Source organism: Clavelina lepadiformis, chromosome 3 (genome assembly GCF_947623445.1).
Source record: "Clavelina lepadiformis chromosome 3, kaClaLepa1.1, whole genome shotgun sequence".
Classification (NCBI taxonomy): Eukaryota; Metazoa; Chordata; class Ascidiacea; order Aplousobranchia; family Clavelinidae; genus Clavelina; species Clavelina lepadiformis.
Genome location: NC_135242.1, coordinates 2,450,492 through 2,473,325, shown reverse-complemented (window position 1 = coordinate 2,473,325; position 22,834 = coordinate 2,450,492). Strand labels below are relative to the sequence as shown.

Here is a 22,834-nt window from a genome sequence, read left to right as displayed (position 1 = left end):
ATTTCAATTACACGACAACACTTCGAAACAAGATGCTTTATGTCTATATTTTCTGAAAGAATCATACAAAAGTTTCCACATCAGAAATCCACAGAAAGAAGTTAAGTAACTCAATTGGACAAAATATAAACGAATGTTCGTCAAAAACATTACCATTTTCAAAACGAATTCACTTTCTCGGCCGCTTTGAACATCAATATCGCGTTATAGATTTTAACGCTGGGTCCGAGTTTGAGTTTTAAAACAGAGGAGATGTCAGATTGCGTCAGCAGCATGAAAGCTTCACCGTCGATCTCTTGTGAAACGAATACGTCACCGCATTCGCTTTTACCGGTCAGCTCGTTGACAAATCTCGACACTTGCTCCATGCCCCACTGTGACACCTCGCTTGCCCTTTTACCTTTGACCCCCGGAAGTGACATTACGTGTTGGTCCCAGCCCAGTGACAATTCGGATTGATTCTGACGTTCCGATAGTGACGTCATGAAGGCCGCCTCGTAAAGCGGCGATCGAGCTTTGAAAGTGGACAATCGTTTGCTGTGCTCCTTGGACCGGTGTCGTCTCGAGTGTCCGTTGCTGGTCATCGAAGCTCGAGTCTTGACTCTTTCCCCGGGACTCTCCTTTTCTTCGACCGGACTCGGCAAGCGATTTATGCGAGGACGTCCACGCTTTCGCTTCACGACAAACGTCGCGTTCGTTTTCTTGTTATTGTTAGCGTCGATTGTGACGTCATCGTATGATCGGGTCTTGTCGTAAGTGAGTCGATCGGGAAGTGCTTCCCTGTTGAGGTTCTGCAGGGAGTAAGGGCATCCGAACTCGCTGTGATGGTTCTCGAACTTATCGTGCTTCACGTGCCCGGCTCCGTTGCATCCAGGCACGGGACATCGGCACTGATCTCCCCGCGGTGTTTCGTTTGAATTGACCGGGCCTTGAAGCTGATGCTGGGTCTCATTGCACCACTGAAGCGGATGCAGATCTCTGCTATCTGCGTCAATCCAGAAGTCGTACATGTCGCTCCAACCGTCGAAGTGAACTTGAACTCGGAAGTCGTCGAAGTCGGCGATGGTCGCGACACGAATAAGGCGGCAATTTCTTTGATCAACCACTTCTAATTTCATCCCGATCTCAAACCGATGAGGTTCGTTCCGGAATAAACCGACATCCGCGGCTCGGAAGTCGTTCTTCTGAAGATAAGTTTCCCAATCAAAGGTTTCGTTCTCATCAAATCCAAGTGGTGGAGACAATTCATAGGTTATTTCCTTGCACCATCCGATCGGTCGGATGTAATTGGATGTTGCCAGAGTCCAGTAATCGTAACAGGAGTTCCATCCATCGAAATGAATCAACAAATACTTTCCCATGGCGTCAACGATTGAAGCGACGCAAACCAGTTCAGGATGATGACGATCAATCGCTTCAATTCGATCCAAAATTTTGAAGCCGGTTTCGTTTTCATACAAAATGGAACTAAAAGCATCATCCGGAGCGATTTGGAAATCGTGTTTCTGGGCGAAAGTTTTCCAGCAAAATCCTTCCTCTTCGCAACCGCACGGTGGTGACAAACGTCTACCGGTTCTTTGAGCAAATCCGCACGGAAAGATGAACGGAGAATCAGAGTTGACCCAGAAATCATAAATGGCAGGAAATCCGACGAAATGAATACGAAGTCGATTACCCATGACGGCTGCGACGGAGACAAGACAAATCATCGACTGATGAAGAGGATCAACCGCTTCCAGGAGCCACTCAACTCGAAATCGATTCGGATTTGACGGGAAAGCTTTGGAACCGGTCAACTCCTCAAATATGTCAAGCGGGGCACCTCGAGCCTTTTGTGAGCTGAGGTAATCTTCCCAGACAAAGTCTCTCTTCAATTTCAGAGGAGGAGGAGTCACTACGTGTCTTCTTTTCGCTGGAGATGGTTGATAATCTTCATCTTCTTCGACCACCGACAGATTCCTCCGGATTTTAATCTTCAAATCTCCAGGTTCGTTGTCGGTCGAGAGAGCGAGTCCGTTTTCGTAACTCCGGAGTCTCTTCCGCTCCTGTTTCCTCATCATCGTGTTCGACTTCATTCCTTTCACCTTGTGTCTGGCCGCGTTCCTCGCCACGCACTGCTTTGAGCAGAAGCGTCCAAAAAAGCTCCGGATGTTCCCGGTGTTCCCACAGAACAAACAAGAGATGTAGTTAACCGACGTGGAGATTTTTCCTCTTCCATAAAAATGGTTGTTATCGTAAGTAAATTGTGTGTTGGTATTTAAACCTAAACATCAAGATTTATATAGAAAATATTCATGGCGCTCTACAACTTGTCACACATAAGGACAAAGCATCGTCGTAATTTATCATTTTGTATTTATTTAGGACCGGATGTTTCTATAAACTCTTTCACCTTCTTTTAAATTTTTGTAATTTTCGGACTCTCCTAGAATCTCATCATGGAGGCCGTCGCTTTTTTCCTGAAAGAACAAAGAAGACAACCTTCATTTCTTAACACAGATAAGATTTTCAGATGCACCAAGGCATGTTTGCAAGAAATTAAGTAACTTATTTAAGTAATTATGTAGAAGGCTGTAACTTTGCAAAACTATAAGCAATAATTAAAATACAACATTTACTTAAATGCTGTCAAAAATGGATACAGCGTTTATGCCACCTTTTTCTCACTCCACGTGCTCAGTGATCCGTCAAATACGTCATCACACATGACATCTCTCTTATTTTCATCTTTCGCTTCACTGCTCATGGAACTTTTAGTCTGACCACGAGAATGCTGCGTGACGTCGTTGATTTGGTTGCAAGCGCTGGTCACGTGATTGGAAAAGTTCTCTGCCGGGATGACGTCATTTTTATTTTCCACTTTTTCCATTTCAGATCGTGGCGAAAGTTGATTGGATGCTTTAGGTATGTAACATCCGGTCAGAAGGCTTGAATGCATTTTAAGGTCGCCTTGTTGATTGACGGAAAACTGAAAAAAAAAAAAATAAACATCGACATCACAATTTTGATAATTAAATGATAACTTCCTTTCGGCTCTGGACGAACATTACGACCAGCGCCCAAACGTAACAGAAGAGAACGCGAGATATTAATTATTATATTGGACAGCCTTTCACATTTAATTTCTCCTAAATGTTTACGCTATAGCCTGTTTCTACAAGAGCTCGCAGAATGAGCGAGTGTACAACGATAGAGCTTCGGGTAATCATATTACAGTCGTTTCATGTAGCTGAAATAAGTGTTTCAATTGCATATAATTTATAAACCTGTTCTTAATCACCTTGACATCAGCTCCTGGCGAAATTCTGACCCCATTCCCCCATCTGAAGCCTGCCATGACGTCATCATTGCTATGTGAGGTCATGCGTGAATATTGTTTGGTATCTGACGCAATCTTCGGTGACCTGCAACGGTTTAAAAAACCAACCATAAAAACGATAAGCGTACGACAACTTAAAAGGAGATATCGTTTCAACAAAGTACTATATTATCCTGATAACATATGACCATGAACTATAGCTTGACAGACTACTGATCTCGAGAGAGCATTAAATTTACAAATGTTCACCTTCCACTGGAAGCAATACCATTTCCGGTATCGTTGACGCGCATTTGTTCGGCTTGGAACATTACAAGTGATGTAATACCGTTCTGGTAGCACACTATTCAACAACGCACTGCATATGTATGATATATACAGAAATATGACCTGCTTTTGAAAGGAAGCGGTTAATATGCGTCTTGATGAAAAATAAATTTGAAACCCATTTATCTGGCCCTACAAAATTGTTGCTGCAAAGAAACCGTCAATACTTAATTTCAGAACCGGCAACAGCAGCTTTTCTGTACAACGGCATAAAGATCGAGGCAAACACGCAATTGAACTCTTATAATTATGAGCCTTGAGTGATTGTTATGACGTAATAATCTACAAATTGTCGATCCCAATATGGGCGGGAATTTGTATACCTTAACCTAAAATATATCTCTGACATGGAATCGAGGGTAAACAACAAAACACTGCTGTAAAGTGTAAGTATAACAACTGTATGAGTCATCGGGTAAGAATCACATTTATAACAGTGATGTTCGTTCTTATGCAACAACATGAGAGAATTTGTTTCTTTGTAACGAGCGTGGAACAGCTTGCTTACACAGCAATCCAACAAGAGAGCTCATTCGCGTAAGCGCGCAAAACCGCGAGAAATAACGAGACCGCTTTCGAATATATAATAAACTTACGTGTTTTGGTTTGTATGGATCGTAGCTGGAGGTTTCAAGCAAAACATGTGACGTATGTGGTGACGTTTGAATTTTGGATTTGAAGACAATGGTCGGAATCACTTTTGCCTAAGGCGAGGGTATTGATAAAATTATAATCGTGAAAAAGGACTTGGCAATTAACAGCAGGTGCTTTAAATTCGAAATAAACATGTTTATCAATGTCAAAAATGAACGGGCAACAGATTGTGATGACGAAAGCAGATTTTCCCTTTTTTATTGAGCGTTCATAAATTTCGATTTACTTCACCGATCTGGAAATTCCTTTCCAAATTTGCGAATATATCTGTACACATCGCTTGAACCAAACGCTTCGCTATTTCAATACATTGCGAATTAAGAGTTGATATTTCCCTGTAATTAACTTTTATGCTGGTTGAGTAGTCTTATCTGCCTCGATTGACGGTTTATCAACTGCATACCCCATACAGGAGTTGTCCTATTGTTCACACTTTAAACGTTCACATCAGTATCTTGACAGGAAACAAACTAGTAAACTGCTGAACAGAATCTATTCAAATATGGCTGAGTTTAGCCGATTTTCTGGAGTAAACATTCGTAACTCTAACACAAAATCTCCATTAATGTATTTCTGAACCAGGTAACCAGCGCTACTTATCGTATTGAGTTTATATATTGTTTAAATGCAACCAACTTATTTGCGAACTGTTAATTAACAGACTAATACATAATTCTGATAACTCAACCTGCGCTTGACCGCTGTCTTTTGTCAAAAGATTCTGCAGCAATTCTAAATTCAAAAGAAAAAGCTTTGCTATAATAAACAAGCAGTTTTGATGACGTCATAATGTAAGAGAGAAAAGCCAAAGAGGAGAGGTGGAAACGGGTGTTTGTGTGTGCTTGTGTATGCGCAACAGAATGCTTGGGCTCGCGCGCTCAATGATGATTGAATTCAACTTTAAAAGCAGTGGAAAGATAAAAGTAAAGACCCGTTGGCTGTTTTAATAAATAAACCAAATCGTTGCTCCAAGCGAACACATCTCTGCAAATATGCTGCGTTTATTTATGAACACAGTTTAAATTTGACCTAAGCGAAATTTAATTACAAATTTTAAAGAAATCTTAGATCTCAACAGACCAAATTTTTAATTCGTATTAAACTGTGATGTGTCTTTGTTTTATAATTTTAATAGCTTTACAACCACGGAAATTAACTGGGCATAAAAACAAGTTAACTTTATTGGTAAATTTGTTCAAATATTTGCACTTAAAAAGATTTTACTTAACATTATAAAGCCTTCGGTGTCAACAGGAATTTATTTTGAATCTGTTTATTTTAAGTTCACCGAAGATTTGGAAAATACAAAGTTTTTTATTGAATTGTTTGGTAACTTTTACAAGATTTCCTTTAAATATGCAACAAACTTTTGTACATAGCTTGTAAAAGAGCTGTATGGTTTGTGAGCCTTATTCAATTCGTTCCACATGGATAGCTTTGTAGAATCTACAGCACTACTGGTATTATCAGTAGAAATGCTTAAAGCGGATTTTATCAAAGTCTTTGTAAGACATTGCAAATTTACCAGCAAAAAAAATTGAAATTTAAAAATCTGCAAAGAAAATTCTAACTTTAGAATATATGAAAACGGTTGATGTTACTCGGTTTTGAAAACGACCAGATATGGAAGTTCTTGAAAACATCAACAAACTTCTTAAAAACTTTAAAAGAAATATATAAATTCTACAACTTAGCATTCAGCATACAAGCTGGCTAATTTTGATATCTGGACATATCGTATCAAGGATGATGCGCAATACTTACTGTGCCCAGATTTAAAACAAAATTTTCCACAAGTAATTAAATGAAACGAATTCGATATTTGCACAGTTCATTATTGCCTGGGCTTGCGGTAATTCCCATCACGTGATAAATTGTTCGGTGATATTTCTGATCTGTTTTTGCCGAGGAAGACGAAATGAACGAAACCGCATACAAACAACTCAACATCATTTACTGAAATTTGAGCGTTGTAATAATACAAGGAGTTTTCCCAAGCCTAAAAATAAATCTCTCTTGACACGCATGGCATACCAATGGCAGTACACGTACCGTGCTTTTAAGTCCTATATATAGAGCGCAAATGGCAAAGTTATTTCTTCTTTTGATTTTATAAATTAAACCCAAAAACGAGTCACGCTTAGTGGCGTAAAATTGGCACTATACATGTCTTAAGCATATCGTGCTTTTTCAGATTGTTTGTCGTCAAATATGAGAAATTTATAACTGTTTCGACTAAGAACCTTTCGAAATTTCATGAACTTCAATCAGGTATCTTTCTAAAATCCATGACCTTCTAAGAATGTTAAAAAATCAAAATCATTCATTCAATTACATTCAAAATCATGTTTATTTATTTTGACGTTTCAAAGTTTTCCGTTTTAGCTTAAAATGGTTTATGATGTCCATAGTCTGTAAGAACGTCAATAATTAACAGCTGGGCGGGGAGAAGAGAAATAAATATTACATCGCTTTGATTTAGAAAGCGCTCACTGTTAATAAAAAAATAGTCCAATTTAAAAACAAATTTTATCGCTTAATGGAAACAGCAGTTGTTGAAATTTTATTTGTTTCACAATTTGGTTTGAAAATTCACGTCTTCGCTGTAAGAAACTGGCTTTATTCTCTTTGTCAAATACAGAGAATTCCTAAAGCTTAAGTTCCACTAGTATTTGAATTAGATTTATGAGCTTGTATAATCACCGCCTCGGGCAAAATGCTTATATAAAATATGTTATGCGCCATTCTTTACATAGGAGTGGCCTTTTCTTTATTTTGCCTCCTTCACGTTTGAAACATAATAATACCACTTAAGTTTTGTTTGGTGACTCATAATCTGAATATGTGTTTTCTAAAAACCGTAAACAAGGTTAACTTTTGCCCTTATTGCGTTTGCAATGGACTATTTTGTTTTTTGAGTGCTTCCAATAAAGAAAAACAAATGAAACTGAAAAACCTGTGGATTTTGTGTCTTCATTTTATAAGATTTTATGCGTTGAATGAAATTACTTAGAAACTACAACCCTCCACTTTGGATGGTAAACAAACTTTCTACGTTTTATTTTGTTTGAAACACATCAAAGTTCCGCGTTAATTTTAATAAACTAATTTAATGAGCAAAAATAACCTTCCTTTTTAATTTACAAGGATATTAAAACTGAAACAAATTAGCCTATTCACGCAAAACGTTTTCTGGGGGCTCAAGTAAACGCAAGGATGTCAAAATTTACTCACTTTAATTAAGAAAAGAAACGTCACAAAACGTCACAATTTTTTCTGTTTCCTTTTCCGCGCAGCTTAGTTTGAGATTTATTAAACTGTGGAACAGCTGCTTTTGATGGAAGCCTAATAGTCACAAAAAGCATTTTCTTTCAATATTATACGATTGAACTTTTACAATCCAGATTTCGATCAATTTCAAAGCACCTATACTAACACTCATAATCAATATAAAGACCAGCAAAACTCACGATGAAGTTTATATTCTTCTTCGTGATAACCGTGTGTTGACGATATAATCTGAAACCGGGGAATTTAGTGACTTTAAATATATTAAATTGCTTTGAAAACCTGAAATTCTGAATAAATAACATTAACCACATTTGCCTGGGTTGTACAACGTTTTTCAATCCGCAGTCAAGCGTAAATAGAACGGAAGAACCATTTTCACAATTTTAACATAAAAAACGACACCTTAGTGCCATCTAGTGTATGTTTTAAAATAACGCGTAATAATTTATGAATTTTTGCATCGGTCTGAATTAAGTCAGATCTAAATTTTGTTCATCTCACAAATAAATCGAAGCTTAGAACAAATTGAGAATATTATTTTCCAACATTGCGATTCCTTCTCCCTAAACTTTCATAAAGCAAGTTGTATAACTTACAGGTTATTAGGATATTATTATAATGACATCCATAACAATATCATAACGATATTTTCCATAGATTGTTATCGGGATCACGAAATAGACAAGATTTCTTAAAAATTTGTGGATTTTCAGTATAGGTCTATGCTTGAAAATCATTTCACTTACATCTTAATTCCTGCACTCTTGAAGATAGCATATGATAAATACCGGTAAGGTTATTCTCACAAATATCCTATTTTCAAATGCACAACATTAAAATTCCGAATTTGTTCACGTTGGAGAAATGTATAGTAAGCTATATCCGGCTAATATAGACTGGGTTGCCATACCGTCCTTATTTCTAAGATTTGTCCTTATTTTGAAGGTCCGTGTCTTAGAAAATATTTTTGTCCTTATTTTCTAAGAAATGTCCTTATTTTCACTTGCGTACTTATTTTCGTCTTATTTTTAGGGCAGAGATCCGTATTTTGGGCATTTTGACTCCTTTAGTATACCATTTTGTACCAAAGAGATACAAGCACGGTTGCTTTCTCCTGTTGTGCACTGTTTAAGGTGGTACAGTATTAGTCTTTTGTTTCCTGTTCGTCCTTACATTTGAGTCCAGACCGATGGCAGCCCTGAATATAGGCTAGCTAAAATAGGTTTACCATATCTGTAAAAGCTAAATTCCTGGCGGTTTCAATGACCAACTTTCGCAACACCAAAGAAGCGCTATATAGCATTTTGCAGTAGCATATGTTCTTACTTCCTACCGATCCAAACGCCTATTTTTTCTGCAAGACAGCATCACTGTCAAAGAGGGAAAAAAGTGCAGAATTGCGACATTTGTTTAGTCCAATAACTTTCTGTTTTATTAATATTAGAGCTTTTTTCCGCTTAACGAAAATTATACCAATTTTGCTACATTCACTATCTAAAAGTTACAAAATATCCAACAAAACAAACTAGCTTAATCAAATGACTCGAAAAATGAAAAAGGCAATTTAAATAATGAAAATTACTACGTCACCAAGCAAAGTTAACTAAAAATCACACTAGACTGGCGTTAGGGCGATAGGCCTGGAAGAAGCTAGGTCTGCATCTCGGCCTGCTTCCAGAAAGAGCTTGGCTGCATCTCGTCAGTAAATTTACATTTTCAGTAGCAAAACAATAACAAAGTTTAATCTTTAGCCTTTAACAAATTCTTACTGTCGAAATATTGCCTGGTAGATTTCATAAAATGCATTATTCAAAAATCCCAGACATTTAAGCACTTTTAACATTTCTCCCTGACGCAGATTTGAACACTAAAATCCCGGACATGTCCAGGAAAATCCTGACGTATGGCAACCCTAAAGCAGCCTAACAGCTAAAAAATATATGTAAAAATCTACGACCAAGCGTCATTGGCCTAGCCTATGAGAACATAGAAGGTACACACAAGTCAGCTCGTTAGCTGAGTGGTTCGAAATAAAATTTAAGTTACTCGAGTGAACTTCCTACCCTCTCATGAATCAGGATACCGATTGAGTGAATGACAAAAGCGGGAACCCAGGTGATTGAATTAAAATCTTTTTTCACTCGGGGTTAGCAATATTTTTAAAGCAATTGCCTAGACAGTTTAAACTAACTATGATAAAAGATATTCAAAGATTACTAAAATTATTATTTCATTAAATTATAATTTGTCATTGAATTATGAATTTATAGTTTTCCAAAATGATGAAGTTCCTTCAGATTTCTATGGCGCACTGCGCTGCTAGGCTAAGGCCTAGTAGTCTATAACTCTATAGGGTAGCGTTAGGTTCTTCAATTGCAGTACTGGTGAATGGTGATTGGTGAATAGATCAACCGAGAGCATGCACATTAAATTCGGCGAAATATGTATTGCTATTGTGGTTTTACAAGCCAGTTACTGTTTATAGCTCGGCAAGCTGTATAGCAGCGTACGTTATTTGTTGATGGAGGATGGTGCTGTCAAAACTGTGTAGCCTAGCCCTAATGCGACAGAGATAAATGCTAAATTTATGCTATATTTTTTCTGTTTTTTTTTTATCACGGGAAAGAAAATTTACTATGGACTAATCTATTGCAAAGTTCACTAGCGACTCGTTTATAAGCTTATAGTCTATTGCATACACTGAAATTTACAGATTTTAAGAAAGAATTTAACTCTGTAACTGGCTGAACCTACTGTTTGAGTGAAATCCCAAATAGAGCATGTCTTCAACCACTTCCAGTGACGACGAGTCCGGGGTACTGTATTCCAGCTTACAACAAGTTAACTTTTTGTGAAAACTTTGAAAAATCATTAATTTCGTACAACTTTTAATAGCTTTGGTGTGGTAAAAAGTTAACATCAATGCAATACAGTCTTGAAGCATTAGCCATAGCAGAAAGTGTGGCATTTGCACAGATGAGGTTTATCAATGTGCATGTCAAACTTTCTTACGTTAATGCCAATTTATAATAAAAAAACAAAGAAAAAACTGGTTGCTTGACAGCCAATATATAATAAATAAAGAATTGAAGCTTCAGTGCATGCCATCACGCCAAAATTTGTGTCTTTGCACGCATGCTTTCTTGTTGAAAACTGTTGTCCTTTTAAGTCGGGAGCATCACTATCTACGATATGTTAGATATTAAAGATAGGCCATTCAAAAAGACAACGTTTTTTAAGAAAAATAGTGTTTGCTTTGTGCATAAAATCCATGCCGCATCAATGCTATTTTAACCCTACTGGAAAGTTTGTTTAATGAGCCGGATTTATGCAGCGAAGAAGGTTCGCCAATTTCTGGTGTTGATTTTGGGATACATTTATTGGAACATTTATCTGGCATACTGAAAGCAAACTGTCCAGTAGGGGATTTTAACTAGCCTTTTTCGTATTAACAAGAGAGAAACTGAAGAGAAAGATAAATTTGCATTTGCCTTGGTTTTTATGTGGTTCCACAAAGACGTGATTTGCTCTGTGCGACGTCGAGGTCAAACTGAGTTTGCGCCATTTAACTCATTTGGAATGCACACTAACAGTGCTGTGTACATAGTTAATATCTTCCACAATTTAAGCCGTCGAGGCTTGTGTGAACTGTAAAAGCATATTTTCGTTCTGTGCTGTGTAAAGGTTAGCATCATCTTTATTGCTCCCTGCAGTTAATGAGAAAGATAAATGATAGTATAGAAATTGCTTAAATTTGTACACTAGATATTTTGCAATCTTATTTTGAAGTAGGCCTAACCAAAAAATTATCATCAAAAAAAAAATTTCTAGTGTTTAAAGCAAAAAATAGCATAATAAAAATATCTGATTTGGACAAAATATAAAACAATTAGAAAGACTTCAATTCAAGTTAAACCAAACTAGAGATTGAGCTGTGAAAAGTTGGATTGCTGATTTCGCGATGTTTTGTTTGGTTGTGCTTTACTCTCGAATGGAAAGTATGGCAATTATCATTAGAAATCATGCTTGTGGAGAGACAAAAGTTTAAGTGTCATGACGTGCAATGAAATTTCGTTTTTGTAAATTGGTTTAAGTCTCACTGTGTGCGTATGCTACACTTTTCACTACGATTTATACCCGTTAACTACTCTTGTAAGTACAACTATCCATGTTCAGAGATTGTTATGCAATTTTTCAGGACGTGTTGGAAGAACCCCAACTCAAGTACGAGAGAATGGGAAGTGATTTGCTTGAAATTCTTAAGACTGATGCTGCTTCGTGTGTTGCTCTCCACTGCAAGGTATATGTAGATACATGTCGACGGTAATTTTCCATAGAAATGCCTTAGTAGTAGCAATAGAGTGTTGTACCCAAAACGTGAAAGTCGAGTTTGTTTCTTGACGATGTTAACTCATGAAATTGATGTGCTGGGGCAAGGCATTTACAACGCTTGTTACTGTTCAATTGTAATGGCCACCAATTGTGAAATTGGAAGTGACTACACAAATACTAACATTATCACTGAGCTTAAATCTTGCGATGACTTTCTTACGTCTGGGGATAAAAACTCTAATAACATGTTTAAGTATAAAATGAACTACCATAAATAATGTCAGTTGCACAATGCTGGAAAGCATATGTGCTTGTTAGTGCCTAATCATGCGGTTGTGCACTGTTGTACTAGACCAAGGCTATTAATTTTAGTAATGCTTTATTAGCATAACATTTGTTTTATTTCATTGAAATGTTCTACTTTCCACAAACTCTCTCTTTATGTGTAGTTTTAAAAGCTGTAATGGCTTATTATATAGACTATTCACATATGTTTGTTTTTTCTCTTTTGCCGAAATTGTGTTTAATATTAGAGTGTGTATAAGTGTGAATACAATGAATCTAATGTATGCATGACCCAAAACCTATGACAATGGTTTGACAAAATTTCTTTATCCCTAAATTTTTTGTAGTTTGTTGCTTTGGGCACACACTGGGGCAAAATGCATATTCTTGACCATCAGGGAAACAACATCACCAGCAAACGATTCTCTCCGGTAGGAAACAATTATCATTTTACCTCAGAGCTTTCTTGTGATTTTCATCTCGTTGATATTTTGCAGCATACTACAACTGTGACAAGTATAGCGCTTGATGACACTGGAGAATACGTAGCGAGTTGCTCAGATGATGGCTTGGTGTCAGTTATCAGCCTTTACAATGACGATTATAGCCAAGTTATCACCCTGGATAAACCAGCCAAGGTAAAAAAGGCAAAAGCAAAATTTTTTTTGTTGCAACCGTGGTGTAAATTATTTATATAGATTCTTTGTTTATTTTCGTAGTCAGTTGCCCTTGAACCTGGATACGCTCAAAGTTCATCGAAGCAAATTGTATTCGGAACTGATAAGTTGGTGATGTGTGTACGGACGTGGTTACGACGTCACCAACAAACTGTCCTTCATCAAGGCGAAGGACTTGTCCGAACCATCAAGTGGAGAAAACAGTTCATAGCTTGGGCCAATGATTGGGTAGGTTGGTTATATTCTGCAGTTCAAGTCCATTTTATATTATGCAAAATATTGCTGAACAAAATATATGCCGGTACAAAATATGTACACTTGATGTAGCTTGAAAATGTAAACATTTATTTATTGCGATATATAGTTGATATTTGTGAGTTCAACTTTATTGAAATGTTTTTTGTTTAATTGATGTAAAACCAAAATGTATTTTATTATGGTTCTCATCGCAGGGTGTAAAAATTTATGATACGAAACAAGAAAGACGAATCACTCACATTTCTCGCACATCAACCAACAAACGGAACAACACTGTGAGACCGGAACTTTATCCCGCTCATATTTCGTGGAAGGATGATAAAACGATCTTGATTGGTTGGGGAAATGATATCAAGGTAGGAATTGTTTTCAAATTATGTCGCTGCAAGTATGTATACTTCTGTCGTAGCATGTGAAATTGTATGCTTATTTCAGGTTTGCGCTGTTCGTGAAAAGACCACCCAAAATCTGCGAGAACCAACAAAATACTGCGTTATACGTAAGATTTCTCCTTCTATTAATATATTTGCAAGTGGTGATAAATCAGTTTAGAGTTGTTGCTTAAATCTCATTTTTTAAAATTGCCTTGTATTTTATGTATCTTAGTGTACCAATTCAAAGCCGATTTTGCCTGCTGTGGAATTGCTCCACTCGGTGATCAGATTATCGCATTAGCATTTCTTGAAGAAGATTTGCAAAATGAAACAGGTAATGATAATAACTCACACTTTGCCACAAACCTGTAGTATGTATGGTACTATCTATTCGTTCAATGATACTTGATTGCAGCATACCGGCAAAATACTGTACTTTAATTTTCCTCTGCAGCTGATGATCACAATGAACCTTCACAACGTCCGCAGCTTCGAATCATTGAACCAGATCCGAATAACAAGGAATCTTACATTGAAGTTTCGCGAGACGCGCTGTCTATTCGGGGTTATCAAAACTACCGTTGTAGCGACTACAGTCTCGGTGATCCAACTTACTAAAGCTTCTATATAATCTTCTTGTGTGAGCTTGATTTACTTCTTACGAGCGTGTCTCATCTGTTGATTGTCTTAGAATACAACGGATCGGAGATATTTGTTGTGTCGCCAAAGGATGTTGTTCTTGCACAGAAGCGCGATGAAGATGATCGGATTACCTGGCTCCTGCAGATAAACCAACACCGGGAAGCGCTAGAATTGGTTCAGCAGTACGGAAAGCGTTTAAAGAAACACACATACCTGGTGCGATATATTAGCAATGTGTTCGCTGATCCACATTATTTATGCAATTTATTAAGACCGTTTGTTACAATTTATTCATAAATAGACATTGAAAATTATATATGGTAATAAATCACACCATATTGCAAAAAAACTGTAAATTATGATTTTTATTTTAAATTAGTGTAAAATAAAATGCTTTCCACACCGCTCGACAAAGAACCAGGTGGTACGATTGCATGTCTGACCTGGCCTAGCTTGAACCCGATTGGGTATATGTTTAGCGGAACTGGCAGACATGGTGACTAAATGCAAAGTATTTAGTCAACTGAGAATTATTAGAGCTGCTGCCTCCATGAAAAGGTCACAGCGGCTTCTGAAGAGAGATTGTAGACAATGTCATTGTGTGTGAGTCGCTTACCATGTTTCCTTCTATAGGAAGTTGGTCTTACCTATTTATCACACTTAATGGATGACGGCGATTTCGCTGAAGCTGCCGAAATTTGCCCTCAAGTGCTTGGCAATAATATGAATTTATGGGAACAAATCGTGAGTTACTACTCTGTGACTTAATTTTGGTCACAAGTCTCCAAATTATGTGATAATATCTATTTAACTAAGACTTTGTAGCTAATTGTGTAAATCTGTTTTACTAATTGCAGATTAGCAGAACATTTGTTTATTAGTAATGGATTGTTGCCATAAAATATATCGCCTATTGTTTGCAATTGGCAGTCACTAGTGTTGGTGTTAAGTTCAATCAGTTGATCATTCATCTGTGGGAAAGGCCGCACTTGCTATTTCAAATAGTTGAAGCTAGTGATAAGTTTTGTGATATGTTTTACGCAGGTTTACAGGTTTTCAGAAGTTGGTCAGCTTAGGGAGATTTCACCATTATTACCTCGGGGTGACTTCAGATTGCCTTTGTCATGCTATGAAATGGTTCTTGAAGACTTTTTAAAGCAAGACCACAAGGTTACTGCATATTACACATCGTAGCTGTTCAATTATTTTTTTTGTTCAGCTTGTAAAATGGCAGTACGTAGGTCATAGACATCTAGTAATCTTCCATGTGACTGTGAGCAAAGCTTAACGGGAATGTGTTCAAAATTTTTCAACAAGGGCTTTTCGAAATTGCTTAACGAATGGCCGAGTGAGCTGTACAACATCACCACCATGACCAACCGAGTTTTGTCATATTTGGACAGAGATGCCCATAATCCAATTCTGCTGGCAGCCTTAGCTAAATTGTAAGTACAAGTTAGCTAAGTTTTCAAATAAAGTGTAACAGTTAAAATGTCATGGTGTGCCCACGACCCACAACTTCGATGGATAAATAGTGGTTTTATCTAAGACATGTAACTGCCTTGATGTCTAGTCTGGCTCATACAACGACCTAATATACAATGCTTTATTTTCAGGTACACAGCCGATAACAGATTCGATCGTGCTCTCAGCATTTATTTAAGGCTTCAGGATCCTGAGGCATTTCAACTGATAAGAAAACACAACCTCTACAAAGCTTTACAGGTGCGGTGGTGCTGACAAGCCCAGTTGTATTCTGTGATAAATTATATTTACTTTTGTATCAAATGAAATATGTGAAATCCTCCTTACTTTCCTGTCATCTATTCTAGGAGAATATCCTTCCCCTCATGCAATTTAGAGAACAGCAGCAGGAGGCAGTTGATTTATTACTCGATAACATGGAATACGTTCCTGTGAGTTGCACTTTTTGGAATTATTATATTATTCTGTTCATAATACTTGTTGTTGTCTTACCCGAGTAAAAATGTCTTACCTCTATCAACTTACAGGTTGATAGAGTTGTTGCCGAACTGGAGGAAAAAAAGAATCATCTTCACAAGGTATTAAACAACCTTAAATATGATTAATGCTTTGACATTAGGTACGAGATTAAAATTTAAGAATGTTGTCCGGAAATGTTTGGCGCTTTGACAAGCTGGTCTTTAGGCACTTTTTTGGAATTCCCATCTAAATCACTTTTAATACATTTCAGTACCTGCATGCTCTTTTTTTACGAGACCCCCACCTTGGCAGCGAGTACCACGCCCTCCAAGTGAGATTGTATGCAGAGTTTGACAGAAGTCGTTTATTGCCTTTTCTTAGATCAAGGTAGGCACTTCATAAACATATGCTTTTTGAAATAACTGTTTGTGCCATATTTTTCGATGCCAGTATTATAACATTTGCATGGTTTGTTCTAGTTCGACTGAATAAATTTACCCAATGGTATTTTTTCATTCATTGTACTACAGTATCTTGTATAATGCAAGCAGTTGAGATCTTTTTTCTACAGCAACTACATCCCATTAGAAGAAGCACTTTGTATTTGTGAGGAAAGGGAATATGTTGATGAACAGGTTTTTCTTCTTGGTAAATCAGCCAAAAATAACAATACCCAGTATTTACTGTTAGTTGAAGAAACAAGAACGACTTTAAAACCGTAACCTCCCATTCAGGTCGAATGGGCAACGCATCTCGGGCACTGGCGTTGATCACGGAACACGAAACTGATGTTTCCCGAGCCGTGGAATTTTGTAAGGACCAGGACGACTCACAGCTTTGGGATGAACTGATCAATAATTCTCTCGATAAACCAGGTCGGTTCTTGTCTTCAGCTCTGATGATTGTCACAGAGCTCCATTACAGCGTAAAACCTTATTTGAAAATTTTCAGCGATTATGTCAAAAGACAAGTTGTTTGTTGCAACTTTTCATTACGTTAAGTTTTTCATGCAGATTATATCCGTGGATTGCTTGAAAACATCGGTACCCATGTCGATCCGATTATACTCATCAAGAAGATTCCAAACAACATGAAGATCCCGGGACTGCGCGACGCTCTCGTGAAAATCCTCCAGGTTGTCTGTCTCACATATTCCACGACAAGATATGATATGATATGATATGCTATGATGATATGATATGATGTTTATGTGATCATAAACTGTTATCATATCTGCTCCGAAATTGAACTTGGATTTGCTTGTTAGTTGATTACTTTGCTCTTCACAGGATTACTCGATGCAAACTGCCCTCTGGTGGGAGTGCAAGAGGATTTTATCATCTGACGTGGTGGCGCTCATGCGCAAGCAGATGAATGTGAACATGCGGCCTCAACGTATTGATGGTGGGGATTTCCCAAACATATCGACTCTTTCAAGACAGCTGTAATTTGTGTTTGATCAATCATACATTTTTATGTTTTAGAGAGCAGGGATTGCGACGCTTGTGGACAACCACTTCTGTGTAAAAGAGGTAAAATTAATCAAAGCATCAGATGCAAGATCAAATATCATTGTGGTTTTAGCAGGGATCGCCGTTATGTAATGAGATATTTTAACTTTAAATTAAGCTGGTACGAGATTGGATTTTCCTGTGGTGGTCAGCTTTCTATGTCAACATTCTTTTCATGATAAATGTTTGTCATCCAGGGTGAGTTTATTGCAGTAGTGCAATGTACCATTTGTATGTGGTTTGTATGTTTTAGACCAGCGTGGGCCAAAGTTGGCCCGCGAGCACCGATTTTTTGGCCCGCGAACTGATAGTCAGCTTTGATAGTCGCTATTGTCGAGGAAGAACCTCGACCGCAGGTGTCACATTGATCAGCATTTAATAGCTAAATTTTGAACTATTCTAATTTCAGTTCTAATATCAATGTCACATTGTTTTTCAGTTCTAATTTCACATTTCTTCAGTTCTAATTTAAAAACATTGGCCCGCAAGATAAAAAAATTTTCTGATTTTGGCCCGCGATGAAAAGAAGTTGGACCACGCTGTTTTAGACATTAACTGACCTAGCACAGTTTTGTGAACTGTGTGCTTCTTGTTTTGCAGGACTGCTGCGTGTGCAAAGGAAAGATGCGTCATTCTTGACGGTAGAGTTGAGAGAAAAGACGTCATTCCAAAAGTCATAAAAAATGCCACTCTTGGCATTATATTTTTATGTGGAATGCGAATTGTCAGTATTTTTTGTGAACGACCATTAATTTTTGTTTATTGTCAGGAATTTTATTTGTGTTCGTCTTTGCATTCTCCGTGTTGCTGTGAGCATTCTTGCAATGAATTGCCTTGAGCGAATTATGAAGCCGCTTCCACGTGTTTATTGTTATCTTGCATTGCATCCAGTTGCTCTTTGTCCTGTGTTCTGGGTTTGCTTTAATATAAGCATTGTTGAGTGGACGACTTCGTGTTTCATGATTGTCCTCATAAAATTTATCTACCCTGCTCGAATCCCGATAATTACATTTTGGTCATCTACTACCAGCGTTCTACACTTATGCTGTTTACTGTAGGTTTATTTCCTTTTTCATTACGTACTTATTGCAGTGCAATAAATTATTTTGTTTCTCTAATTTTCGTGGAAACCATTTTCTTGCCGTCTTTGACGTAGAGATTGAGGGATAATGATAACATTAGTAAAGAATAATTTTCTGATAAAGGAGTAAATCTAGTCAACATTCTCTTGACCCACGCGAATGGAAGTTTTATTTGGACAATCAAGCAGTCACAAAATTGCCCCGATGAAGTTAGTCCCATAGGGCAGCAAAACGTGAGATACGTTAAGTCTCCCCAAACGATCTATATTATTAATTTTATGACTGGTGGTAAATGGAGTAATTTATTTCAGGAATAAGCTGCACTGATTTGTAGGATAAGGCCGAATGGTTATGTTACAGGCACGTACGACACACACTTGTACAAAACGCATGCTGCTACAAAACAACTGCTCTCAGTAGTTCCCGTGCTGAGAGCAATTTTAATAATTTTTGAAGAAAGCAACCTATGCTTGAATTTGTAAACGACAACAACAGCACGTAATCGTTGGTTAAAGATGGTATGGGGGATTTTTGCTGTTCGTTAATAACAGCCGAAGCACTAAGGGAAAACATTGACGGTCGTTTAACTATTCTCAATATCGATGTTAATATTTCGAGGTTGGAAAGCTCATGCAAACTGTTCATTTTAGAATACATTTTCTTACCTTGAGTCATCGCTGATCGATAAACAATTTGCATTTCAATGAAGTGACGTCAGATTTTTTGCTTATGCTCACATTTACTCGTGTGTTTTAAATTAAAAAACGTTTAAAGCTTTTTGAAAAACTCCATGTTTTTTACAATCTTTTAGAACCTATTACTAAAACTTTCAAAACTTTTATTTTGAGAAATACTGAATCAGTTTTATCATTCTGTTTTTTTTAGTCATTTTATATTTTACATTTTCCAATCGTTGTGAAGTCAGATAACTGTAAATAATGTAGTAAATCGGGAAAATGGACAACTAGAACTAGCCTACCACTTGGGTTACCACCGTCATTCTGGCAGAATCCTAGCAGAATCATAGCTTCCAAAATGACAGCAGGGTTTCCGTTTATTTTTTTATAAACTATGTACAGTAGACTAAATAATTATTCTTAAGCGCTAATGGTAAACTGGCTAATGGTTTTAATGTGGTATGCCTAGTCGTGACTTGTCTGTTTTTAACATCGCATGTAAGTATTTTTGGTTACGGTATTTCGATGTCAGCAGTCAAACGTTATTATTAATATTAATGAGAAAATTCTTTGATTTAGCATTATGAATTGCATGGCCTAGGTAAAAGGTAAAATTGTTGAATGCTGATGGGCTAAAATGTCAGGTTCTTCTGACATTTTAGGCCTATTAGGTTGATGCAATGCAGAAGTCTGGAAGTGAAGCTTCTTTGTAGACCATAGCCCATTAGCTATAGCTTAATAACAGGTTGCATATAGTTGAAAAAACAAAATCGCAATAGGTTGCACTTGCACTGTCTCAATAATCAAGTCAGCAACTGTATGGATAACAGTCTACAAACCTAAGTAAAAGCATAGCATAGATGTAGTAATTTGACTGATTTCCAAAATAAATGTGCATGTAATTGTATTATATGTACTCAGTAAATGCATTTACCAGCCCAAGATGTTGAAATAGCCTACTTATCAAGTGTTTTTTGGCTCTGAATTCTTAACATGTTATATAGGCCTATTTAGTGTAAATAGTAAGCATTTGTCAAATTGCATATATGTTTTAGGGTTGACAAAATACTGAGTTTATGACAGAGAAATGGGAAGTTTTGTTTAAGTACTTCTTGGTGTAAACATCCTTTTCTCTAGATAAGTTAAAATTGTTTGAAATTTAATCAATACGGTAAGTATTGCAATTACTGTTTTAAAAGTCAACTCAGCCCTTTAAAACATACAAGAAGAGGATTTATCATTTTAATGTGGTTAAGCTCCAATATGTCGGTATTGAAGGCATGTTCTATTGTTGTGCAAGTCTCATATATGTTTTGTGATTTCATTTGTGCTTTTACCATATTTAAGTTTTCTCACATTAATTATTATCACTCCAATTATTATCACTGAAATTGAACATACCAATATATCTATTTGTGTAAATCATAATTTGCTGTTGATGGATTTTCCAACCATGCCCCTGAGGCAGCCCTTTCATGGTCGTTTGGTTTTTTCATCAGGACATTCCCCAATAGGCATATTATACCTCGATAATAGGTAATGCTCGTTGAACAAAACCAATGGTTACACTAAGAAGTAGTATTTATAGTGAAGCATAAATACTAAACAGGCACAACAATTATGATACTGTGCACTTTAAATACAAACAGACAAAGTGAACATAAAAGAATGTGGAGCCAACCAGATACATCATCATTAGAATAACATCTAAGAATGCACAAACATGGGACTTGCAGAGGCTGCACATGCCATGGAAAAATCTAGTGAACTGACGGCATCGCTGTGCTACATGAAGAAGTACATATAAATTTCTTTATATACAAAGACCAGTGGTGGTATGCACTTATACTATCGTACATTTTGTGAACTGTATGTGATTGTGAACAGCTCTTAATTTCATCAACAGACGTTTTGATTGGGAAATTCAACTTCTTGGAAGCACTATTGTAGTCCAAGTGATAGAGGTGCAGAGTGAGGTAAATTATGGCTTCTATTTCTAACACTCATACAAGGTAAACGTTACAGCTACACTGATACTTTTCAAAATACTTTATTTAAAGGTTGCCCACAGTGATATGGGAAATAAAAGAGTTGTCTACCCATCGCTTCCTCACTTGTTGTACACACAATCTGCTGCGAACAAACTCCAGGAGATTTGATGCAAGGTTGCTACTGAGATATTTCTCCGTGTACTTAACTTCGTAAAGTCGTACTCGTAAATCTTTAATTTTGTCATTGAACACTGTAAAAAGAGATAGTGGCGATAAGCAAACATCTTTGACTTTGCATTTTCTACAGAAAACTGTATAAGGTCAATAAGTGATTGAGCAATATTGTCCAGAACGGCCGTCGACAAATCCTTCCAGTGTTTACCTGCCTTACCTTCCAAGTTGTACTGTGGCTGAAATTCCTCCAGCTCATTTGTTGTGATTATCTCCATGTCAAGGATACATTTCGGTAGTTTTCGCCATTTAATGATTTATGTATTATGCTGAGACTTGTTTTCTTTCGTGAAAGCAGTTTTCTTATTGACGTCTTTATGATGTTTTGGAATATTGGCTGATTTTTTCGTAAAAAATATATAGCTACAGCGATCGATCTTGGAACGAACACCATCATATTCTACTATCCCCACTTCCCCACCATCACACTGGACTACTCTTTCCTCACGCACGATGTAGGTAATATAGTGCCGTTTTTCCTCACCAAACTCAAGGTAACAAATCCCTGCCTGAAGTTTATATCTTATTTTTCCTTCTCCACAGGGTATAATTAACTCACGATTGGGAACCACAATCTTTTCTGACAGTGACTTTGAATCACGTCTTCTCAATCCGATCACAAGCAGTTGTGACGTGGAAATGAACCTTCCTTGAACATTTACGCTCATTATAGGATTCCCAGGACATGAGGAACATTCTTTGGAAGTTAAGCATGTGAAGTGTTCGGCGATATAGAGAATTAACATCGAGCCGTGGCTTACCTCATTATACAAAGGCAGCAAAAGATTTCTGTTGTTTCTGTTACACTTGTTTTTGCCCTGTATCTGTTACGTTTCTCCCTTGCGGCCGATTGCGCGTTTCCGTGGTAAATTAACCACATGTGTCTTTTTATCGACGTGTGTCCGACAAGTAGTTGCACTGACAGTTTTGTATTGGAGCTCCTGAAATGAGCTGTGTGAACGAAAACTTGACCTAACTGCTTTTAAAATAAAACATGTGCCTGTAATTCTAAGAGTGAGAACAACAAAACGTAACACTGGCGAGCACGGCACGACCTTTTAGAGGCACAGAAGATTTTATCAAGTTTTACTGAAGTTGAATTTTTTTTACTCTCCGCCTCGTTACCGGCTCGGCAATAGTTTTTCGTCTTTTCTCAAAGAATTCGAATCCTTCTGAGACAGCGTTAAAGCATCGGATGCGGGAAGAAACATGCATTTCTACAAAGCTTGCCGGAAGACA

At 37.1% G+C, this 22,834-nt stretch overlaps 2 protein-coding genes and 1 long non-coding RNA gene across 8 annotated transcripts; 2 read left to right on the top strand and 1 right to left on the bottom strand.

The window, feature by feature from the left end:
* Positions 1–28: 28 nt before the first annotated feature.
* Positions 29–4,978, bottom strand: LOC143449955 (lethal(3)malignant brain tumor-like protein 4). The gene is made up of 5 exons (XM_076950310.1): positions 3,569–4,978; positions 3,281–3,404; positions 2,657–2,968; positions 2,393–2,459; positions 29–2,263 (listed from the first exon to the last, which is right to left on the bottom strand). The coding sequence occupies exons 1-5, from the start codon at positions 3,628–3,630 to the stop codon at positions 159–161; spliced, it is 2,670 nt and encodes an 889-aa protein (XP_076806425.1). The 5' UTR covers positions 3,631–4,978; the 3' UTR covers positions 29–158.
* Positions 4,979–10,279: 5,301 nt separating this feature from the next.
* LOC143450221 (vacuolar protein sorting-associated protein 41 homolog) lies at positions 10,280–18,732 on the top strand. 2 transcript variants are annotated; one of them, XM_076950671.1, is made up of 24 exons: positions 10,280–10,407; positions 11,790–11,891; positions 12,556–12,639; positions 12,706–12,846; positions 12,928–13,113; positions 13,338–13,499; positions 13,579–13,642; positions 13,750–13,851; positions 13,972–14,118; positions 14,209–14,375; positions 14,793–14,903; positions 15,204–15,329; positions 15,477–15,604; positions 15,776–15,884; positions 15,992–16,075; positions 16,172–16,222; positions 16,375–16,490; positions 16,675–16,751; positions 16,838–16,978; positions 17,117–17,238; positions 17,393–17,507; positions 17,588–17,635; positions 17,733–17,812; positions 18,215–18,732. In XM_076950671.1, exons 1-24 carry the CDS (start codon positions 10,372–10,374, stop codon positions 18,251–18,253), a joined length of 2,538 nt encoding a protein of 845 aa, XP_076806786.1. In that variant the 5' UTR covers positions 10,280–10,371; the 3' UTR covers positions 18,254–18,732. The 2 variants fall into 2 exon arrangements, with proteins under 2 accessions (XP_076806786.1, XP_076806787.1); XM_076950672.1 differs by lacking the exon at positions 12,556–12,639.
* Positions 18,733–19,703: 971 nt separating this feature from the next.
* LOC143450520 (uncharacterized) lies at positions 19,704–22,601 on the top strand. 5 transcript variants are annotated; one of them, XR_013114719.1, is made up of 7 exons: positions 19,704–20,909; positions 21,023–21,170; positions 21,280–21,349; positions 21,434–21,538; positions 21,672–21,830; positions 21,959–22,050; positions 22,139–22,601. It is a non-coding gene; the product is annotated as an uncharacterized LOC143450520 (long non-coding RNA). The 5 variants fall into 5 exon arrangements; XR_013114721.1 differs by having other exon boundaries at positions 19,708–20,544; XR_013114718.1 differs by having other exon boundaries at positions 19,704–21,170.
* Positions 22,602–22,834: the final 233 nt, after the last annotated feature.